This window comes from Lampetra planeri, chromosome 15 (genome assembly GCF_965212315.1).
Source record: "Lampetra planeri chromosome 15, kcLamPlan1.2.h2, whole genome shotgun sequence".
Taxonomy (NCBI): domain Eukaryota; kingdom Metazoa; phylum Chordata; class Hyperoartia; order Petromyzontiformes; family Petromyzontidae; genus Lampetra; species Lampetra planeri.
Window position 1 is genome coordinate 10,642,717 of NC_136121.1, and position 25,147 is coordinate 10,667,863.

The following is a 25,147-nucleotide window of genomic DNA, read 5'->3' on the forward strand; positions in this document are numbered from 1 at the left end:
TCCAGAGAACACAATTTAATGTTTTGGGATATTCCCCAAAATGATGGGCGCCAAAGTAAACCGAAGATACCATCTTGGGGAGGGGGGAGAAAAAGAATCCACATGTAAGTATTAACACGAGTTGATTACAAAGTCTTTGCTCGGCGTGCTTTTGTGCACTGCTTAACAGCAGGAAGTGATCGTTCTCATGAATGGCAAGTGAACTGCTGATTGACGACACAACGCTGATGAATGACGGCACGACAGCATACCAACTTTTGACGCTATGCACAGCATGTGTCTTATAATATGTGAAATAAGCACAAACCAACGTCAAATAAAGAATAACAGGGGTTTTTTTATCACTAATAGTTTGTATACAGAGCAGATGCAAACAAAAAAAGCCTACAGGAATTAGCCTTGTGATTAGCAGGATCACGTCGAGTTCGATTACCATGTCGCCCAACTTCAGACTATCGTTGCCAGCCTGAATTATGAGACCAGCAGAAATAAAAACGTACTTTGGAAATTAAGGGTCATTAAGTACTCGACACGAAAATAGTAAAACTTAACATCTTAGCAAGTGCTTTTTTTTAACGTACATAATCACAGCAAAAATATGACATCTTTTTCATCTGTTATCCCAATATGCAAGGCACCACCGTAAATAATCGATTCATTTAGTTAGTCCATTTTTTTCTCCTCAAAAAATTAGAAGCATGCTTAGGCCAAAAGAAGCATCCACTGTACAATATTTGTAAAAATGTAAAACCTTAAAATGTGTACCAGTGGTTACCGAAAACGGCTCTTTTTTTTAACAGCCAGACCTTTGATGGGGCAACCACAGCCACACAGATTTCACGGTGACCCCCCCCCAATCCCATCGCTCAGGGGGAGGAGGGGGGGGGCACCACCGCCACTTCAACCCCCTCCACCCCCAGCACCTCGCACTCTGCAACCCACTCACGCCAGACCCTTCGCCACCACAAACTCCTGGTTCGGTACCCACCACACATCTCTCTCTGGCCGTTTACCATTTGACCCCTCTCCCCCTTACCCCGCCCCCTCCTCACGCCAACACAGCTGCCAATCACGACGTCTCGCATTCATCTCTATAGCCTTGAACGATACAATCGATATTTGACATACTCATAATGCTGCACTTTCCCCCCACCCCCCTCTCGCCTCTCTCCTTTATATACAATCAGATCCAAGAAGAAAACATTGCATGTGAAATTACGGGCATGCAACATTTGTACATTTACTTCACATACCCTTTAAGTGTTCGACCAAGTCACGTCCAACAGAACACTAACTCCTCTTTGTGCATCTGTAAATTAAAAATTTACATACAAAATAAAATGGCAGTTACCCAAACAAAGTAAAACCACCTTGCCACCAATAATTATGAGTATATTAAACATACAAAATGAGGATCTTCAACATTTGGTACGTAATTGGCGAGAGGTCCTTTATTCCCCGTCGCTGAGTAACAGGTGCCGTTAAGTGTGAAGTGATGCAGCAACGACCGTGCCGATCCATGTTCTCCATTGCGTACGTGCATTCTGTGTAATACCTAGCAAGATGGCCAAATATATATATTAAATATAAAACTCTATACCATATATATTCTTTGTTTATTTATTTTTTAAACAAAATAACATGTTTTAAACATTCTATTAATATGATTGTCGTCTGTTAGTATTTTGGAGTTAATTCTCTTATAAATTACAAACTTTTTTTTTTGGACAACACTTTAATTTAATGACCGAACAGAATAAAACATTTTTTTTTAGAAAAAAAAAAGAGAAAAGAGAAACATCACGAGAGAGAGAGAGAAAAAAAACGAGAGAGAAATCAGTGAACCAACACCTAAAAGGGAGATTGCTCAGGTATCGCGATCTCGCCATGTACGCACAAACAACAACAGCAGCAGGTGCCCGCTCCATCGCTCACGATGCAAGGCACCCTTTTCCCAAAAACCCTCTCTCTTTTAAGCTCAAGCGTGCTGCCTCCATTGCCCAGCTGCACAAACAAGAATTTTGCAAAAGTAGTGCTCCACAATCATTAAATACAAAAAAAAAAAATCCCAAAGAGATTTCTTCAGCCGCTCTTCCCGCACGCTAGCAAGTGAAGTGCCTTGTTGCCACCCCCCCCTCCCCTCCTCTTGCGCACGAAAGAATCGAAAAATAAAATTTAAAAAAATCACAAATGATATAACGATGATGAACGCGACTTACATTTTCTGTTTTTAGTTCTGCACCCGCAAAGCCATGGAGATGAAAGGATTATATTTTAAGCCACTGAAGCTCACCTATTCTACTAGTAAGATGTTATGAATGCAGGATGGACTCGTAACTGTACTTAGTGTCGCTATTATAACATTGTGATCGACCTGTTATAATAAACAAAAAATGTACACACCATCTTGACTTTTCACTCAGGATAATGATTACTAGGGCTAACGATCCATCACAAGTTGACAAAAGCAGAGTCCTACAGTTTGCCATAGTTACAACATGCAACATTGTAAAAGTGGATCCAGTACCTCGCCGTGACTTGCCATATTGTTTGCCTATGCCCTCACAATCATCCGCTGCCTTTCAGCTACATTCCAGTCCCACGCCCAAAAGCACCCATAAGTCCGCCACCACGGCCGTGAACGATGCGAGCGTGTCACGCACCTCACCGCCACTTTACTCGACTTCGAATTCTGACCGATGGATGACGATGTGTGTAAATCTAAAAAAAATTATAATTACCGAGGCAAGCCATTAAAACGAAAGAAAAAAAATTCCTGTGAAATTCACAAGCAAGCGCTATTATTGTGTCCAGTGTTCTACCAAGAGTAAAGACAACCTAATCTTTCTGACCATCTTGCAATGTATTTCTTTAGTGTTTGGCTGACTTTGACAAATCGATAGCCCGAACAATGACTTTTCAAAGTGCTCAATGACAAATTATCTTGCGGTTTCTTTACAATATCACTGTAACTACAGGTGACACGATGTAAAAATGTTACACGGCTTTGCCAATAAAACAAAAACTGACAATAAAAAACCTGTGAGATTTCCCCATGTCATGTTAATTATATAATGTAACCGGAATTTTATATTTTTACATTTCAATTCCAGAATTTCAAACTACCACTTGGAGAGAATGACCTCACCAAGTATGTCGTTTTCTCATTAGACCTTGCAAATCAAACATTTGTGATGGCTCATGATGCACATCTGTGCAATCTAAAAAAAAATACTAAGTCGATTAAAATGGTGACCTCTGTTATCACTATTCTCCAGCAAGAAGGGCGAACGTCGCCACTGTAGCACTGCGCTTAGCCAATCACTAATTACCGTGTGGTGCTTCAATGCAGCACGCCACTTCATTGGAACTGCATAAAATTTCACATCATATCAGCCATATAGACGACCAATTGCCCAAGGTAAGGGGGGGGGGGGCTCTCTTTTTCATCTGGGAACTCTGAATTAAACAGAGGTACATTATGACAGATGGCTTGTTGTTTATCTTTACAGGGATGCCTATTTTTGTCTTTGAAACATTTCGAGCCACGGCTGTAAATTGTGCGGATGCTTGGCACTACCGCTACCATCTGTGTTTCGCGATGAACAGAAGTTCTTGCTCAGGAAGCGGCCTAGGCCACAGCAAGACAGTCTTGCAGGCAAATGCCACAATCCAAGTAGCCAATGAAAAGTGTATACATCTGAAAATACGTTTGAGGCATGTATATTAATAACAAACAGAATTAAAGATTAGTTTTGGTTGACGATTAAAGATCATTCATTTAGCAAGGCCAAGTCTAAAAAAGATAGCATGAATAGTCTCTTGTGGGCTTCAACAGTTGGATTTTGCTCTTTAAAAGGGCTGGGAGCTAAAAATACAAACTGTGTCTCTTGAAAGGCCATTTTCATGGAAAGGGACAAGGCAGTATTATAAAGTTCTGCAGGACGACCAACACTATTCTGAATTCTTTGAAAAATTAACGGGTAGAATGTAAGCATGTGCCCTTGTTGCTGAAACATGTATGGTGCAGACTGAAGGTGCTTTATATTCCGGTATTCACAAAACCCTTACTGCAAACGTTGCTTCTGAAAATGCTCAAGTTCATTCAGAATTAGCTTTGAGCTTGGGTCACAGGATACATCTGAAGCTGAAGGATAATTGCAACATGGGGATGGCTTTCTATTGGAAACTATGGCCAGACAGCAGGCCTCAATATCTCCAAAACAAGATGACATGCACCGATAATTCATTGGGGCTGTGATCTTTCTCGAAGTGCACGTTCTGACTGGTTACAAAGAGCCACTGGGGGGCCAAGCCAAAACTGACGCCTTTTTTTCCTCGCCCCCCCCCCCTGACAATCAAGCACTTTCGCCAGCCACAAAGGGGTGACTCATTTCTTGTGGAAGTGGAGTGCCCGGGCTTCTCCGGCCATGATTCGAGGCAGCTGCGCACTGATGATCTCGGCCATCATGTCAGGAAACTCCACGCTCCACACCTGCGTCTGCGTGAAGGTTGCGAAGCAGAACTCCAGCAGCTTGCTCACGAGCTGCAGCGACCCATCACAGGAGACACAGTCACACGGCGCGAGTCAACAGGAGGCGTTCCCTCCGAGTGATGTGGTGCGAAATCGGAGTTGTGAAGTTCTGCGAGAGATTATTCATCACTATGAGACCTCCTTTACCAGTGGCAAAATATAGTAATAGGTTTTGACCCTTTCAACTGGTACAAAAACTGACACCTTTATACAAGGCATCATGTTTGCAATAACCACAACACAAGCAGTCAAAATGCAAACAAAAATAAACAACTGATAATGATCATGATCAACTCTGAAAATTATCAACTCTGAAAATACGTTATTAATATACATGCCTCAAACGTATTTTCAGAGTTTATAAAATGCAAACAAAAAGAAACAACTCTGATAATGATCATTATCAGAGTTGATAATGATCATTATCAGAGTTGTTTCTTTTTGTTTGCATTTTGACTGCTTGTGTTGTGGTTATTGCAAACATGATGCCTTGTATAAAGGTGTCAGTTTTTGTACCAGTTGAAAGGGTAAAAACCTATTACTAGATCATCATCATCATCAAAACTCACTTCTTTAGAACTACTTTTTGTGTCTAGTTTGTTGTCCTACCCCTGCACCTCCAATTAGCAACGGTTGGTTACGTACGGTGCAAAAGAAGTTCAACAGACATGCGTACATACAAAGCAAACCGCATAGGGCACGCGACATCTATCGCACAGCTTGCACAACCAGGGCCACAGAACACAGCAAGGCAGACAACCAATACATCACACAGATCACCCACTATAGCCTGAAGTGACTATTGAGGGGGCAAGTGCTGTTCACGACCAGCTACGGAGGCTGGCATGGCGCATGAAGGGGGTGGTGTTGCCAGAACAATGCTCAGCTGGATGTCTTCCCAATGTTAATATTTACAAACCACACCAGGTAATCATTTAAGAATGAGTCTACCCGGTGGAGGTCCAGGACCAATTCTGATGTCACTTGCCACTGATGGCTGGTAATCAAACTAAAGGTCAGCAGATATCCGGGTTTATAATACGGTGCTCCGACCACTACGCATCTGTCCCACACCACACGCATTGCGATCACGCACGCGCGCTCAACTGCGCGCTACATCCATTACATACTCAAATCTAGATTACATCCATTACAGTTAAGTTTGTTCATTTTGGTTTTTAGTATGACCGATTTGGTTTGTTGCGCACATCAAAAAGTCTAACAACTGAAAAAATCAAGGTCCGGCCCGGTGTGTGTTTCCTTGTGTAGCGTCGAACAAACAAAGCATGCAATGACTGATGAGGCCTGTTGGTGGTGCCTTATGATGGCTGCCACTAGCCAACCACAATTTCAACCTGTCGTAAAATTCTGTAGGTGGTGCACGCCACCTGGTTAAATCTTTACGAAAATCGAACTCGATACATTTATCGATTTTATGACTTTGTTAAATCAATAATTGATGGCAAAAATATCATAGCAATAAAGATAATTATCGTTTAACAAGCATAGTTACAGTACAGCAGTACTATACTCCATTGTCCAAATAAAATACCCCAATACATGTTAAGAAAATTATCTATCTTTGGGAAACTTTGAGATATGTTGACGACAAATATAAGCTTTAAATCGAAATATAAGCTAGTTTAACTCTGCCTCTGGGGGACTGATAGACGCTAAACATTTGAGTGCATACAAATGAAACATAGCTGAACAACAAAATATAAATCTAAAGCTTCTTCCTCTTGACAGCTATGGATGTTGAGTGGAAGAAAGCTCACATCATTTGCTACTCGCTATAAAAATCACAACAACAAAAATGCACCCGTGTTACGGCAGTTATTAAACAGTAGGGCTGGATTAACAGTGTGAATACTTTCAAATTACCCTCACGCAAAGCAAGAGTGCGAAAAACACAGCGCTGTGTTCCGTGTCTGTAAATGGGGCATAGCCCGTGAAAGTATTCGTGGACATCTGCAATCTGCTATGCGAGGCTCCTCAGGGCAAAAAAAACCATATTCCTAGCCATCATCCGAGTGCCAGAGGATCCTGTGGGCTGGCAATAACCTGCTGGGTCACCGTGACCTGCTGGCAGCAGCAGCAGCCAGCCCAGATTGTGCCTTTGCCGAATGCTTAACCATTTGCAAGCCCGAAGCCGGGCATACGTCAAACAATGACCGAATGTGTGAATACTAATCAACCTAAGGAATACAGCAGCTGTAATTATACGCAAGGTTGTGTCCATCAATCTCCCGTTAACTCCTTTGTCTCAACTAATATGTAACGCAAGATTGTCCCTCTGTGCCATGAACAGTATCCTCATTTGTATTCCCGTCCATTCGCTGTATACATTCTTTGTAAAATTAACCGTGGCATTCCTTTATTGAGTTTATAATATTATCTTCTTGGTTCTTTCGGTAAAGTCACGTAGAAGGGAAGTAATAAAATAATTAAAATAAAACATAATAAAACAATTCTCACGACGTTTCGGCCACAACACAAGCAGCCGTCCTCAGGTGAAGACCAGGTCTGACGAGGCGACAACGTCTAAATGAAACAACACCACGCTTGGAGCGTCTATTTAAGCTGGGTTGGAAGGGGGGGAAATATTATTTTGTCAAGGCGCACTTTCCCCCCTTCCAACCCAGCTTAAATAGACGCTCCAAGCGTGGTGTTGTTTCATTTAGACGCTGTCGCCTCGACAGACCTGGTCTTCACCTGAGGACGGCTGCTTGTGTTGTGGCCGAAACGTCGTGAGAATTGTTTTATTATTTTATTACTTCCCTTCTACGTGACTTTACCGAAAGAACCAAGAAGATGAATCCCTGCAGTCACGAAAGCTTTAAATCGAAATTTATAATATTAATCCACATTTTTCCAATGCTCTCATACTTTTTCATTTTGATGAAATGATATTTCATACATACATAAAATGGTCAATAGTAATACATTATTGTGGCTTCCATGACTTTCAAGTGTTAACCCTTTCCGTGCCTTTTTAATGAAAACAATAAAGCAAGCATATTATAACCTTCTATTATTTAGAACTCATATGTTGATCGCTGTTGGCTAAAATTAATTCCGGTACCATTTTAGGGATGCATGCGTAATACTTGTGCGCTCATTTTAAAAGATGACTAATTCAAATGACCTACTGTCAAGATTATCCAAAAGCAAAACAAAACAAGCACTCGGATTATATTACAACGGCTACAAATTTAAATCACCGCTGTGACCAAAATTAACTGTGAACATGTTTAACGGTATAATAAATGCAATCGCTGCTTGGTGCTATATTTTATGTGAATAGCTATAGAAAAAAACTAATTCCAACATGCAGATGTCATCTGTAAATAGTAGCAGTCACACGATCATCCAGGACTCCAATTACAAACTAGAGGGGGTTTTTTTTCCTGTAGAACATACATGCCATTTTTTGGTAAACCTACAATATACGCAACACTAGCTTACATAACAATAATGTAAATTAAGTTAAGTAACCTTAGTCTAACGTAACCTGTAATAAACATAACCTTCAGGGTGCGTGCAATTCGCTGTCAGTTCACAAATGATCATTTACAGATACATGCTTACTGAGGTTGGCAGTTCACTATACTCTGGGTTTTCTTTGAGTTGCAGAAACTCCAAAGAGGCCACTGGGTTCACAATCAAAACTCACAGGCTTAGTGTAGCCTGCAGCAGTCTGTCTGATACCAATTCAAACCTCGGCTATCTCTCCTGGATTTAGAAAAACGCCAGGCATAACCGCTGTATAACATTTTCATTTGCCGCACAACGAAAATGTATAAAAATGCAAATTTTTCACGGATGAAAATTAACATTCAATTTTAGTCACTGATAAGGTTTAGTAACTGTGCATACTGATAAGATGTGCCTGAATTTGTATCCGTATTATTACCCAGTGAAAGAAATGTGTTATGTTTATGAACATTTAAGATCGTTATAATGAGCAGGGTAAATATGTTTTATTTTATTTATTACAAATAATTGTCTGCCAGCTTTGAATTAAGTTCAATATAATGAGAGCTACAAATACAATCCTGGTACATTTACTAGGTTCCCAATTAGACCCAGATGGATATATATTAATTGAAGAAAGTGTAGTACGTGTCACGCATGGATGCCAGATCACACAAAGGTGCACAGGCCCTCAATTGAACCCATAAGAACTGTGGAAACTAATGATGTTATGTTAGCAATGTATATGCCCTCTCGCTTCAACAAGTAGTTCGACTCAACTACAGGCACTGCATGGCACCTTATACAACTGGCACATTAATCATGCATTCAGTGTGACGCATGAGCCGGAATAACCCAATATTCAGAAGGTTTAAAAATATTTCAATCTGTATTAAGGTATGGTGCGTACAGATAACGAGGTTCTGCACTTATTTATCTTGGAAATTATCAGAGTATGTGAATATTGCTCGCATAATTTACAGGGAAATAGATTACCATCTCAGTTGACATGGTAATGATAAGCTTTATCTGGAGCATCATAAGAAATACACGTGCAGTATGTTGCATGTACGTTAAGCTGAGCTTAATGCAAATAAGGGTAAGATAGAGGGGGATGTGCATATAACAAAGTTTATACAATTATGATCCCCACCGACACCTCGGACCCCCGTGCAGAACACAGTAATGATGCCATGTGTGCAGAGCCGTCCCTGGGCGACAGCGAATCGGGGCGACTGCCCAGGGCCCCGCCCTTTGGGGGGTCACGGTGCCAGACGTAATGCCTCTGGGTTAAGTTTGAAGGTGTGGGGGTGGAGCCCACACAGTGGGATTTTTTACAGGACCCCGCACCCCATTACGGATGGGCCCTGCATTTTTTTACATAAGCCTTGGGCTAGCATTTTATATTGAAAAACAACTTTACAAACAAAGATGGCACCGGGAAAGATATGCCAAGTACTATTAAATTAAAACGAAAATAAATTTTATGCAATTTATGTAACGCTTAGACGGATGACACAATGGTTAAAATACTCCGCTGTGAACCTGGCGACCCGTGTACGATTCCCCCAACCATGACTGACATCAGTGGCAAGTGACATCTGTAGCATTCCTGGTCCGCCTTTGCTGGCAGAAGGGTCTCTTATTGGAGGAAGCTACAGTAGACAGCCCCTCTAGAGGGTTCTTTGACCAACTCTTGCACTCTGACCAGACATCTTGGAGTACCCACAACTTTATCCCCCACCGCCGCTAAATGCTGATTGACTACACCGTGGGGCGCCCGTTGAGACTACCGGGTAGACGGCGTTTCGTGGTGGCGAGGGGGAGTCTAAGAAATGTAATAGGCTGTTAGCTTTCCCATTACTATTGATGCAATTGTATTTCTTGGTACAAATTTCGATTTAAAGCTTTCGTGACTGCAGGGATTCATCTTCTTGGTTCTTTCGGTAAAGTCACGTAGAAGGGAAGTAATAAAATAATAAAAATAAAACATAATAAAACAATTCTCACGACGTTTCGGCCACAACGCAAGCAGCCATCCTCAGGCGAAGAATGAAACACCCCAAGCTTGGAGCGTATATTTAAGCTGGGTTAGAGGGGGGGGAGGTGGGAAGAAGAGCGCCTAAACAAAATAATTTGCATATCAAGAGGAATTCAGCATATGGAAAATGCGTAGGAGGTGGGCGGGGGGGGTTCCAAATCAATACTATGCCCGTGCATTATGCAGGATTAGCAGCATCAAAGGGGGGGGGGAAGGGGGGGAGCATTAACAAAGGAAAGGAATGTTAATAGTATGTAGCTGTAGTTACTAAACAACCACGTAAAAAACTACAGTATAAACTGCATGACAAACTAAAGTATAAACTACATAGCATCATCAGTAAACTTACTATACTCTACAATAAGCTGAGTTACTAACAGTAAGTAATACATGAAAAATTCTACGTTGTAAAAAATTATATAATATGCTTCCATCTAAACTTTATTCTCTTACATCACACGCGTCTATACCGTACTATATACTTCCATAGGCAAAACCAACATTAAATTACATACTGTATTGCTATAAACCACCCTATACCTTATACATTTTTAATATAACACTATGTATTATTCTACCCACCCTAATGTGTATCAAAATGGTTTATTACGTCCTTCCAGTGATTGCTAAGCCAGAATCCATCTTCTCGGTTAAAATTGTCTCTGTGTTTGTAAATGTGGATCGCCTCATGTACGAATCTCTCATGATAGCCAGATGGCTTGCAGAGAACCTCTGTCTTGGAGAAGTCAATGTCATGTGAGCCCACTGAGTTGTAACAGTGATCTGCCACGGCTGAGGTGTTTGTCCTACAGTGTTTCAGGTCAGCTTTATGTTCACGGATGCGGTCCGAGACATGTCGTTTGGTTTCCCCAATGTAACTGCTACCACAGAGGCAACTTAGTTTGTAGACACCAGGGTACTGTATGTCTGGAACCACATCTTTTACAGACGGTACCAGATCACGGATTTTATGTACTGTGTTGAATCGGACCTGGATCTTGTGTTTAATCAGGATTTTGGAGATCTTTTTTGTGACCCCAGCAATGTAGGGTAAGGTGATGGTCTTGAAAGGCTCCTCAACAGGATCCTTCTTGGTGGTTGGAGTGATGGCTTTGCGGATTGTGTAGTCGGAGTAACCATTAGCCTTAAGAGCTTGGCGTACGTGTTTGAGTGAACTCAAACACGTACGCCTTAAGAGCTTGGCGTACGTGTTTGAGTGAACTCAAACACGTACGCCAAGCTCTTAAGGCTAATGGTTACTCCGACTACACAATCCGCAAAGCCATCACTCCAACCACCAAGAAGGATCCTGTTGAGGAGCCTTTCAAGACCATCACCTTACCCTACATTGCTGGGGTCACAAAAAAGATCTCCAAAATCCTGATTAAACACAAGATCCAGGTCCGATTCAACACAGTACATAAAATCCGTGATCTGGTACCGTCTGTAAAAGATGTGGTTCCAGACATACAGTACCCTGGTGTCTACAAACTAAGTTGCCTCTGTGGTAGCAGTTACATTGGGGAAACCAAACGACATGTCTCGGACCGCATCCGTGAACATAAAGCTGACCTGAAACACTGTAGGACAAACACCTCAGCCGTGGCAGATCACTGTTACAACTCAGTGGGCTCACATGACATTGACTTCTCCAAGACAGAGGTTCTCTGCAAGCCATCTGGCTATCATGAGAGATTCGTACATGAGGCGATCCACATTTACAAACACAGAGACAATTTTAACCGAGAAGATGGATTCTGGCTTAGCAATCACTGGAAGGACGTAATAAACCATTTTGATACACATTAGGGTGGGTAGAATAATACATAGTGTTATATTAAAAATGTATAAGGTATAGGGTGGTTTATAGCAATACAGTATGTAATTTAATGTTGGTTTTGCCTATGGAAGTATATAGTACGGTATAGACACGTGTGATGTAAGAGAATAAAGTTTAGATGGAAGCATATTATATAATTTTTTACAACGTAGAATTTTTCATGTATTACTTACTGTTAGTAACTCAGCTTATTGTAGAGTATAGTAAGTTTACTGATGATGCTATGTAGTTTATACTTTAGTTTGTCATGCAGTTTATACTGTAGTTTTTTACGTGGTTGTTTAGTAACTACAGCTACATACTATTAACATTCCTTTCCTTTGTTAATGCTCCCCCCCTTCCCCCCCCCCCTTTGATGCTGCTAATCCTGCATAATGCACGGGCATAGTATTGATTTGGAACCCCCCCCGCCCACCTCCTACGCATTTTCCATATGCTGAATTCCTCTTGATATGCAAATGATTTTGTTTAGGCGCTCTTCTTCCCACCTCCCCCCCCTCTAACCCAGCTTAAATATACGCTCCAAGCTTGGGGTGTTTCATTCTTCGCCTGAGGATGGCTGCTTGCGTTGTGGCCGAAACGTCGTGAGAATTGTTTTATTATGTTTTATTTTTATTATTTTATTACTTCCCTTCTACGTGACTTTACCGAAAGAACCAAGAAGATTTCTTGGTACAGTTTGCAATTTCGCATATCATGCAAACAAAAGGTAAATCCTCTTCCTTACAATGATCTAAATGAGCCCGACTAATAAAATACACTCGGCAATTAACTCGGCCGATCCGGTTAAACCGCTGAACTTGGAAATGTGTAGTTTGTTGTGAAATTCAGAATAGCAACACCTGAACGATGTCACATGGGAGAACGGCGGAAGCGTTCATTACTTGTGCTATATAGAGTGGCATTCAATTGAGCCCAAGGAGACATCGTGTACAATCACGTGTGGAAAATCCAGTGCCCGTATACACGCACAAAGACAACAATCCCCCATGTAGCCTGTAACAGACTGTTGGGGCAAGTGCTTTTAGCGAGCACCTGTGAAGGCTGGCACAGCACATGAGGGGGTGGGGGGCCAGCACCACCCCTGGCCGCCTTTGTCTCCCTAGTGGCGATGTTTATACACCGCACCAGGTTCTCATTTGAGGATGTGTCGACCTAGGGGAGGCCCAGGACCGGTTCAGAAAATCGTCACCGGTGTTGCCGTGAGCGGGAATCGAACGTCGGGTCGCTAGATTTGTAACGCAGCGCGCTACCCGCTGCACTACCGCTCCCCATCGCACACACAAGCACGCACACACACACACACAAACAGCCGTACGTACATCCTGCATGCAGTCCAGCAGCTTGGTGAGCTGGTAGAAGCGCTGCCAACACTGCACGGCATTCTTCTCCGTCCGCGCAATGGTCCGGTTCAATTCCCGGATGTAGCTGATCCGCATCTCCTCGAAGCAGCCCTGGCTCTTCAGGCCCTCTTGTGGGACTGCAGACGTCACACCACACATGCAGATAAGAGATAAAGATACCCCCTGTACAACCATGCAGACTGTTGGCGCAACTGCTGTTAGCGAACACCTGGTTAGGTCAGATAAGGCACACGACGTGGGCTGGTGTGGCCAGAACCACGCCTGGCTGCCTTTGTCCCCCCCAGCGCTGATATTTACACACTGCACTTAAGGCTGAGTTGACCTAGGAGACAGCCAGGACTGGTTCTGATAATCACCACTGATATTAGCCATGGCCGTATACTGAGTTGGAGCCTCCTGGTTGGTATTGTAATGCACGAACCACTACGCTACCATTCCCCACACCACAAACACAAGTGTTCATATTCCTCTGCTACCCCTTATAGTCTGGAACGCCCCTTCCCTTTGCCATCCGTGTTGTTGACTGCCTCCCCCTTCTCTACATGAACAAAAACATTCCACTGTTTCTAGAAAACGTCTTGATATGCTGTGGTCATATCTAGATATCAAATATTGTATAATTATGATGAGCGCAATACAAAAACACATGTACAGAAGCATGACACCAACCTTAGAAACAAAACCTCACAATGGCATAGGGTGATTATTATTATACAGCCACAACACATAATTATTTATTTTCATGCCGACAGGCTGAAGAATGTATTACAATATCCCTGGAAATGTAATTTTTTTTTTGCCAAAGCTCTTTCACCATACAGGGTCTTTAAAGAACATTTCATTGGACGAATATAGCTGGTAACAGTTCACGAATAGCTCCTGTCTGAAAGGTGAAGGGTAATTTGAGAGCAAAATGCAAATAAGCACATGCAGAGCTTGGCTTATAGCTACGTCCACATTTCAAATCTATCATGTCGTAATATTTGCCAATAAAAAAGATAAAATCCCAATTATTTATTTACTAATTTAATCACGTGCGGCTTTTAAAAGACAAAAAAGTGCAACGGTGTTCAAACGCATAGACAACATGACAACCATCGCTCTGCAGGCATCATCGTTTGCTTAATTTTCTGTGCAGCACGCGGCTGCACGGCAAATTACGCCATTCACAATGACCGGGGCTTTGCAAAAGGTGTCACGGCCATGTTGTTCATTGCAAGGCCCGCGGGCCACTGGCAGCCCCTGGTGGCCTCTTGTGCAGCCCCTGACGTGCGCACCCCCCCCCCCGCCCGCCGACAATACACAACACGTGAAAACACCCCCCCCCCCCATCATCACCGTCGTGCTGTCAAACCCCAAAGGTTTCAAATGTGCGGTGGCCCTCGCAACTGATTATGTGTTATCAGCAGAAGTGCCCCCACCCCCCTCTGAAAATGCAATGGGTGAGAGAAGCGTTGAGGCATTGCAGCGTTTTACGCTGTGTCCAAACAGTGTTTATCTTGACGCCTAACAGAGGGTGGAGATGGTGGCGTTGGGGTTAGAACCAGGAAACCATGGACTGTGACTCAAGCTGTATTGCTAGACCACGAGGCCAGCCGCAATGTAGAGGCACTTACGTAATTTTTAACGGCTCAAAAACACATTTTAACACGAGCAATCATACAACAAAGTATAAATTAAAACAACAAAAGCAGTGGAAAACAGTGAAATGTTTAGGCCATATTATTTGCTTGGAATTCCACGCTCATGTGCATTGCAGTTGCTGAAAATCAGTTTCTGTTTTGAATGGACAGAGTAGTAGCAAAGTTAGGCATGACATAAATTAACAAAAGCCACTGCACCGCTACTCTAAATATATAAGCAGACGTTTAAAAAAAACGCAATAATTTTCGATGCACATGATCTACGGAACTCGCATGGCTACATGTTGCATAGCAATTTTGATTACATAACGTAACCACATTGGCCAGTGCGCAGCATACAACAAGTTGATTGTAAACATTGGTAAACCCCATGCTCCCCCCCCCACCACCTTCGCCTATGACCGGAAGCGCTCATTCAGACCTTTTCCTGTTTTCACTGGAAACAGGGTAATAAAATCTGAAAAAACATGTCGCAATCCACAGACTCAAGCTGCACCATAGAACTTAAAAAAAAACTTTTCAAATGTAGGTCACCGCCTAAGCCAAGATATTGCATCTGGGTTTAAAAGGACTCAATACCCTGCCTTGTGAATGGACCAAGAATGCTACGAAAATAAATGATACAAAACAAAAAAATAAAATTACATTTATCAAGTCTGTCCATTCAGTGTCCTTGAATGAGAAGGTATACATGAGTAAGAAAGAAAACAAAGGCTGCAGTGTATTGGCAATTGCAGTTTGGTGGTGGTGGCGGCTATGCCCGCCTGTAATCCAGCGCTATGGAGGCGAGAGGCTTGGTAAATCACACTAACGTGGAATGTCGTGAAACTCCCTTACCATGGGCATCGAGGTGCCATACCCTGGCTCGTCAGAAGGCAGTACAGAAAGTAGACTAATCACCCATCTGTACGGAGATGGAGTGTTGCCCCCCCCCCCTCGGCTTCCTCCCACACATATAAACGATCGTAAACTGGCTGAAAACTTCTTAAAACGAAAACTCTGAACAGGACCTTCGGTCTAGGGACTCGGTGTGGCTTTCCTGGATTTGAGCGATTAATATATTTTATTAATATTACCTAATGCGTGCGGCTGTTTACTGCTAAATGTGCAATTCCAACCTTGAAATGTCCCGACAAAGGGTTGCGTGTAAAATTTGGAAATCAAAGCCGTCGCAAGGAGGCCTACACACAGACTACTCTGTTAAAGGCGAAAGTGCATCCCCGCAATTTCTTTCCTCGCACCACTGCTGACAGAAAGGCCCCCCCCCCCCTGACGGACGAAGGAGAGCTAAGGCAAGTCCATAAAGAGGGAATTTAGGCCTATTCTTCCAAAGTTGTCATACGTCTTGGAAGAGATTGCAGTACCCGTAACTTTACCCCACCGCACACGGCCTCCCGATCAACGAACTGCACCCGATTTATACGACTGAATTTGCCATGCGGTGGGATCTAACAAACCTTGCCCAAGATTTAAACTGCGGAGCGTGGAGAGCGAAGCAAAGTGGCGACCTCTGAACAGCAAGTCGACTGCGCTCACCGTTACACTACGTGCGTCGTCACGGGTACTGCCAAATCCGACCGCGACCGTCCGGTGCTCGCCATGCTGCATTGGTCTCCGGTTGTCGAACGCATGCATTGCAAGGTCGCACTCGTCGCACACGATGTGCTTTCCATAAATTAATCACAATACCTTGCCGATCTCGTCAAGGAGCATAAATCATCGCGCGAACTCCGGTCATCCTCGCAGCAGCTTTTAGCTGGCCATCGAACAAAGATGGTCACTGCATCGCGCTCTTTCAGACGCGCTTCTGCAGCCGTCTGGAACGCTCTTCCTTCCGATATTAGGAAGCCACTGGAGTGACGCACTTTTAAATCATCTAGATTGAAAACTGATTTCTTTACAACTGCTTTTTATATTTAGTTTGTTGTCCTTTAACCGCACCTCTGATTAGCACGTTTGGCTACGTACAGTACAAAATAAGTTCAACATCCATATATAAACGCAGCAGCAGCAGCATCCTTGACTACTCTGGACCAGTGACAAAATCTAGAGGAAGCACCCCCTCCCTCGCACGCTTTATCTTCCACACTATGGCCTCATAAAGACCTGGGCCCAAGGACAGTTATCACGATAGCATCTCGGTCTAGATGGGCCCTATCCACACCCAGTCTGACACTCTCCCAAGGTTGGTGACGCCCTTGACTTAAGAAGCCATGCATTGCGTAATAAAAACAACCAAACCAAATATAAATAATGACTACAAAATTACTCCCAGGCATTATATCATTGGAATCGCATATTTAGGATGAGAAGTCGGTACCTGGGCCAGCGTTACAAATCAACAATGAGAAAAACGGTGGGATTTCACAGTCTAGTTTCATCATTGAAACAACAACCACAATAACATATTGTGATTCATGTAAGACACTCCACCAAATCCTATTAAGAGCCCTCATGTTTGAGCAAAACAGAGCACTTAAATCGTTGATATCCTTGTGTAGACATTGTGCAGATGCACAATTCCTAGAAGCCCGATATATCAAATATATCTCAGAAAGGATTATATAACAAATGTGAATGGCTTTACATGGAATTCTATCCTCCACTTCATTCATGACATCAAGACGGAAGAGAGACATCGACCACATGAGGGTATATATATGACGTTACGACTCGGCGCCAAAGAGAGAACACGTAAAAAATTAACCCGTAAAAACAAAGTTTTTCACTATAAATCCTTTATATGCGTGGCGGCTAGAGTCCTCTCGTCCTCTGGCTTGAGATGGCTGCCACCTATGGGTCAGATGATTGCCTGCCACCATTAAGCAATTGGTAATTAAATATAATTTTTTTTTTCCTAAAATGTTGAAAATTTAGGAAAAAATTTTCACGAAAAGAAATTGTCACGCACAACGAGTCTGTGTGCAAAATGTCAGCTCGATTGGATCACGGGAAGTGGGTTAAAAAACGACCGAAAAATTTGCACGGTCGTAAGCGCGCAAGCAAGCTAGCAAGCGAACTTAATATAAAGGATTTAAAAAGAGGGCCACCCGTTCCACACCAACGATGTGCAATGAATCCCCAAGGGGTGAAGAATCTGAACACGATGGCCGTAGCAGTGCCGTTCTCCAAAACAGGCCACACAGAAGGGAAGTCTACACAGTCCCGGGGAATCGTTTCCAACGGGCAAGCGAGCAGCGGCAAATCGACGACACGCCAGGTTCACGGTTCCGTCCACGTGTGCGCGCTTGCTCGTGCTGCACCCCGTCGAAGCACCACTGATTTCCGGGGCCAGATGCAGCGGCGACGCACCACTTTCAAAAGAATTATAGGAATTTTTCTTCCTCAAAAAAAGTAGGTCACGGAACATGCACCTAAAAGCATTATGAATTTTTAAATAATACACCCCCCCCCTTGTGGAATCGCCAGCCTAATCAATAACCTTAATATGCTGAAAACAAAACTTGGGACACAGCCTATTGCCACCCTCCCCACTTTAACTTTCCAAGGATCAACTACAAGCTTCGGTAATGTGCCATTACTATGGAGGGGGGAGGGAGGTGGTTTTCTTTTTCACAATTCACAATATCGGAGGCGCCGATATCTCGAGGGTGTGTGCTTGGTGAATACGCCATTGGGCGTATGCAGGCCTCTCGCAATTTACTCCTTAAGCGTCTGCCCTCCTCCACGCGGACAGCCTACAAGAAGTATAACTAGTTTTGCGTCGATTCGTGTAGGGAAGATTGGGGTTAGGCAGCGTTTGTTAACTTTCAGCGGGGGTGGTGGCTGCCAAACCCTCCATTGGGCCCTTACTAGGAACAGTACGGAGTAAGTTACATAAGGGAGATGCTTGCCAAAGTCCTGCGCCTCCTGGCCCGCTCCCATACCCCACTGTACACAGAAGCATTGCTGGCCAACGACGCAAAAGTTTGCGCGGTGCGCAGAGACTTACTACACATCTCCTACGCACAAAGGGAATGATTTTAAAGCACAATAAGTGGTACGTGCAGTTAAACGCATGTGGTTTACGCACAATTTGTATGCGCTTATATCATCCATAATATAGGTTTTTAAGGGTTAGATCGCGCAAACTCTTGCGTTTACGCGTAAATATTTACACGATCCAACCCAAAAAAACCTGTACTATAAATGACGTTGGTCGCGAAAGCCTACGTGTGAAGCTGTTCTTATATCGTTACGCGAATCAACGCGTCGTATTCTCCAGCTTATCGCGCACTTCTTTCCCCTCCGTATTTTAAAGCGAACGTTGGGGTACAATCCAGTCGGCGTGTGTGCGACGCCAGATTTGTTTCACTACATTCGTGTATCGAGGCTTGGGCAGAAGCTTGGGCTGTCTTGTTTTCTGAAGCATCTTATACACCGGACAATACGATACAAATGCAACAGGTTAACAATGATGTCACAATACGGTAACGATGATTAGCCATCTCTGTGAAGGAATGTTAATGTGGGAAAATATCAGTGCAGAATTTTCTGCACTCCAATGCCAATCGGAGAGGGGAAACGATGTACATGCTCCTGTCGGTCAGATGAATCGTCGTGATTAAAGGGTCTTAATTCAATTAACAACTTTCTTAATACTGTCATTAATGTAGGGACCACACTGGCAGCTCGGGATCGCACTAATTAACATAAACAAATAAAAAACTGACTACACATGTGATTAAATGTATGCGCGTGTACAACTAACACATTCCATAAAGGTTCACTTTAAAAAACATAGAGAAACTAATTTATTAAGAAACATTGGGAGTATTCGTAATCTCCATATATATAAAAGGCAAAGTTGTGATTATGTGTGTCTGTTCAAAATGTTTAGCGTACTTCCCGACATGCAACAAACTTGAAATTTGCCATGTGGGTACTTTCCAGACTGTACACCATGCAAAAATGATAAAAATACACTTTTGTTTTTTTTGGGGGGGAGCTCAATAATGCATATGTTTTTTGCACAGCAAGTGAGCTGTGACGTCAAATCTGTCACGTGACCCGCGCCTGTGGAAGCATAACGCATTGTAGTGTAGCGGTTAGCGCGCTGCGCTACGAACCCGGCGACCCAAGTTCGATTCCCGCTCACGGCCACCACCGGTGACGATTATTTGAACCGGTCCTGGGCCTCCCCTAGGTCGACTCAGCCTCAAACGAGTAACTGGTGTGTGAACATCGCCACTGGGGAGACAAAGGCGGCCGGGCGTGGTGAATCCAAGTCCCGGGCGAAGCCGGGTAGTAAAGCTCGTTACAAATAAACAAAGCCTTACACAGTTGGCTAAAACGGGATTGTTAAAAGTCCTACGGTTGACTTCACGGTGTGAGATTCCCTTTGTTTGCACGAGTGATACACACAAGTGGGACTAAGTGTTACATATTTTCAAGTAATATTGCTGTTAAATCCCAATTAGTGGACCTATTTACGAAATGATCACAAAGAAATGACACATGCCTAAATTGCGGAATGATGAATCAATCATCATGCAGTCTCACAACATAAATAAATAAAGCTGCAGCTATTGCTCTCCTCTTTACTTGAGTTCACAACGGTTAAACAAACCATCTTCAATTCACGACTTCATTAATAGTTCACGTCGGAATAGTGTCGTCAAAACGCACTGCGCAATTCTCCTACGAGTCTTGATCCTCCACCAAAAACCCTGCCGCCGCTTGCCGACGAGACGGGATCGTGGGAGGAGATCGACGGCATAGCCGAGAATAAAGCATTGCCGACCGGTAACATCTCAGTCGCGACCGGATTCCGAAGCGTTACGGCAACGGGGGGGGGGGGGTGCGCAGGAAGAAGGTGTCCTCTAACTGCGATCACATGGCAGCACAGTCGGGCCCTCTCATGATTCCAGCGTCCAATAAAAACTGCACCTCTCATTGTCCCCGCTGAACCGGCTGTCCTTGCTACGGGAGCTGCCGACCGCCTCCACGCCCACGATTGCTTTAATACGAGCACACCGTCGAGCGGCTGGACAAGTCCAGATTGGTAACACAAAACAGCATCAACGTACAAATTATATTATGTATGCCGGATGAAGGCCCAGCCATGACGTCTCGTCGTGGGATATTTGTTTGCCTATAATTCACGACGCTGATCAGTCGCCAGCTGATCTCCGATTAGCACGGTCGGCTACATCATACGTACAAAGGAAGGAAGGGACCCAAGACCAGTTCACGCATCGCGTCTGACAAATGTTAACCGTGGCCTGGAACTGAAGTCAGGTTGTGAGGGTCATAGTGCAGTGTGCTAAGCACTGTGCCGCCACTCCCACATCTACATAATCATTGTGTAAATAGAGTGCATTATTTCCCGGAGTGCAGTATATCAATTTAACCCTTTTTGCTTTGCTCTCATTGGTAAACCCAGCAATAAATGTTGCACCATGCATAGAAAGAGCATCATAAACAGTCTGAATGGGAGTTCATCTACAGTCTGCAGTGGTTGAGCTCGGTAAACTACGCATGGTTATAGTGAGGGGGTGGTTCATTTCATACTGACGACAGCTAAATAATACATACAACTAGTGATAAACTCCATCGACAGATAGAGGTGGCATTTTAAATATTGACCACATGCAAGCTGACAGTGACGATAACCCAGATAGATAACTAGCCATGCAGCTAACCAACGCACTGCACAATAAATGCACGTGTATTCAGAAGTAATGCTTTTAAATGCTTAAACGTACGATTTCACGCGAACGGGAATGTAACATGGAGCTGAAATGTCGACATGACAGTCATGAAAAATAGGGTCTTTTAAACGTATCCAGACCAGGGCCCTCTAGTGGATATACCAAGTATTGTACACTTCGTACACTACAACATATGTGACGTTATAACCCTCGGCTTCTACGACAAAAAAAGGGTTTAGTTTTCTATTGGACAGCAAAACACAGAAGCACAATTAGAATTCCTGCCGAGTGTGCGCATAAAAGGCATAATTATGCCAGTCAAAGAGACATTTCAAAGCGTATTTTTAAAAGAGCATACAATAGCCAACATTTTCAACAAACCACAGGAACTGCCCTTTGCTGCACACGGGAGGTCATTTTGATGCTCCTAGGGAGTGGACGGGAAGGAGGGTGAATCACGCAGAGCCCCCAAAGATACGTGGTGAAGGTGTGCTGCAGTAGCCGATGAGGTTTGGGGGCCATCGAGCAACGGGGTCTTATTGTCTACTTGAATAAAACTAAACATTAACACGGATCACAATTGGGTAAGAAAAATTGAATCCGAATAAAAATACAAGCAATTAAAAGAGATGGTTATAATTATTGTACAACAAAGCGATTCTGTTGAATTATTCATTCTTTATCTGTGCTCGCATTGCCATTTATCAGGTCAGTAGGGCTTTGGAGTCATTTCCGGAAAAAAAATCTTCCCATTTAATCGCTCAAAAAAGCACAATTTGTCAAAAGGTAAATAGCGACACTGTTAGTAGATGAACAACAAAATACCCGATACAAAAAAAACTAGCCTTAACAGAAATGTTCTATCAATTAAAATTGGGAACAAATATGATTGGAAGATGTATTCCCATTGGCCATCAAAGTAAAATCAGTCAAGTGACTTTTTTTGTAAATATTGCTAGTGACTTGCCACCATGTTTACCAATGAAAGTGTATTTTGAAAAGAACAAAGATACCATCATGACTTTCCATGTTTCTAAGCTTTGTGGAATGTTTACCAAAAAAATACCAAAAAACAATAATATTAAATGTAAAAATTTACTTACTTAATCCAGGAAAGCCACACTGAGTCACAATAATGTTTTTTAGGGGGTGGAGGGAGAAGGGCCTGTATTGGGTTAGCATTGTTAACCCCTTCCCATTCCAAGACATCTGCACAAGCAGTTAGTGTAAATTTATTTGTATGTATGTTGAAATTATTTTGCACCGTACGTAGCCAACCGTGCTAATCGGAGGTGCGGGTGGGGGGGACAAACTAAACACAAAAGGCAGTTCTAAAAAAAGATGTGTTTTCAATCTAGAAAGAGAGGCATAGTGCTGTTCTTTCTAAAGACATTGTATTCACCGCGGAGAACTGTAGAGGGACGACCGCCCTCTAGGATAGCTGGTGCCAAACTATGCCACACGCCCTCCCGCATGGTCTTGTATGTCATCGGAATGGGAAAGGGTTAAGATGTTTCCAGTCAATTGTTGAGTGTATATACACGTGGGACGAAACTGGAGAACTCGGAGAAAATGCACGCACGCAAGGGGGCAACACTCAATCCCCAGAGATATGGAAACCAGTGGCGATTACTCCACTTGCAGTACTGCCTCCTCTTGGCCAGCCAGGCTATGGCACCCACGGGAGGGGAATTGCACAACACTTGTGCGATCCACCAACCCTCCCCACAATGGTGCTGGATGACAGGACACGTGTGCCACCACCACCACCGCCCGTCATCGATGTTGTGCAATTTCCCCGGTGAAAACAAGCCCCATTCTGGAAACGGAATATATCGGTGTTAACCAAAAAAACAAATTAAGCTTCTCGACTGTTCAATGATTTGTTTTGTTGCAAATGTCATGTCCCGCGCGCCCAGATGTTTTTTTACATGTTTTATTGTGGCCATCTGGAGAGCAGCAAGTGGCTTGTAATTTTCAAAACTCTGATGTGAAATCATTCATATGCTGCAAAAATACCCGCAGCACTTGCGATCATCTATCAAGAGGTGGTTTAAAAAGGTGTAAATTACAGTAGTCTGTTTGCTTCAAATGACACAATAGAATAATACAATGTCACAATTTTGCAGAGCTAAAAAACAGTGTACTTTTTCCCAGTGGCAAATAATATTGACCGACATACTCTCAACGGTAGAGTGAGTGGCTCCCATTCACAAAGTCGCAAGTTCAAATCCTGGTTGGGGGGTTAACTCAGCCCATCATCATTCCAGGGTCGATAACATGAGTACCACTGGGCAGGCCGGTCAAGAGCGGATGTCCTACAGATAAACTTGTCCTTGTCATGAGATGAGAATCACCTCAATGCTTAATTTTGACTTGTATGTATGTTGAACTTATAATCAGATGTGCAGGGGGGGGGGAAGGACAAGAAACCCAACACAAAAAGCAGTTCAAAAGAAATTAATTTTCAATGTAGATGGTTTAAAAGTGCCCAAGCTCCAGTGGCTTCCTAATATTGGAAAGTAAGAGAGCTCCAGATGGCCACAGAAGCACATCTGAAAGCGAACGATGCGGTAACTTGGAACATACTCTGCTTGGAGTGGGGCGGTAGCGCACTGCACGACTATCTGGGTGACATAACAAAGTGTTCTTGGGTCCTGAGCGCTCCCCTTCACCATTACAGACTGCTGCCGGGTGAAGTATGGTCAAAAACCCCCCATGATCAACACAGTGGAGATGTTTTGTACGCAGCATAAACAAAATGGTGCTTTTACTGGAAGAGTTTATTGTTTTTGTAGGGGATGTTTAAATTTGTGTACGGTAAATTTTAAATGTATCTTGGAATTTGATTGTTTGTTGCGGTTGCACCCGAATCAAGAGCCCAATGGCTCACAGGGTTATTCCAAATAAATGAAACTGAAACTGTGGGAACCCAGATCCAGTACAGATATCACTTGCCGCTGATGTTAGCATGGTTGGCTGCGTACGATGCGGAAGAGGTTCAACATAGATATATAGCTGAGAATCAAACTCGGGTCACTGGGTTCATCTCGCAGGGACAAATAAACTCTGGCACGGATCTAACCCACGTAAAACTATAATTACTTGGAGCTCTATAAATAGAAAAACTGGGACACATCTCAGACAAAGGAAAGTGTACGAAACAGGTGGTATTCTTAAAGCTTACCAACAGAACAGGCAAAACCAACACATGTGAAACTTTATAAATTCCAAAGCAAAACACTGTTATTCACAGCCATATGGTTCATGAGAAGTCAATCATCAGCTACATTTCTCAATGCTTATGCTGTAGTTGAGAGTAAACGAGTATAATTATTTGGTATTGACTTTAAATTGTCTGCTGGGCCGTCAAGGCTATTGATGTGAAAACCCTGTCTTTGAACTGTCTGCAAATTGTATGTCTGGTATAACATGCAAGTCTACGGTGCTGTAAGAAGAGGCATAAAAACTAGCAATTGCTTATGTCAAAGTACACCGTCAAACTGCCATATATAAATGTATACAAATCCATAACCGGTGATATGCTCCGACTAGGATTGTTTACACACACACATTTATTTGTACAATATGCAAT

General features: G+C 43.2%; 1 protein-coding gene across 2 annotated transcripts in view; it reads right to left on the reverse strand.

The window, feature by feature from the left end:
- LOC144722721 (mineralocorticoid receptor-like) overlaps positions 1 to 25,147 on the reverse strand; it is a 91,390-nt gene continuing 66,243 nt past the window's right edge. For both annotated transcript variants that reach the window (XM_078601069.1, XM_078601070.1), the window contains 2 exons: positions 13,215 to 13,372; positions 1 to 4,546 (listed from right to left, as the gene is read on the reverse strand). In XM_078601069.1, the coding sequence (XP_078457195.1) occupies positions 4,391 to 4,546; positions 13,215 to 13,372 (314 nt within the window). In that variant the 3' untranslated portion in view covers positions 1 to 4,390. The remainder of the gene's footprint in view (positions 4,547 to 13,214; positions 13,373 to 25,147) is intronic.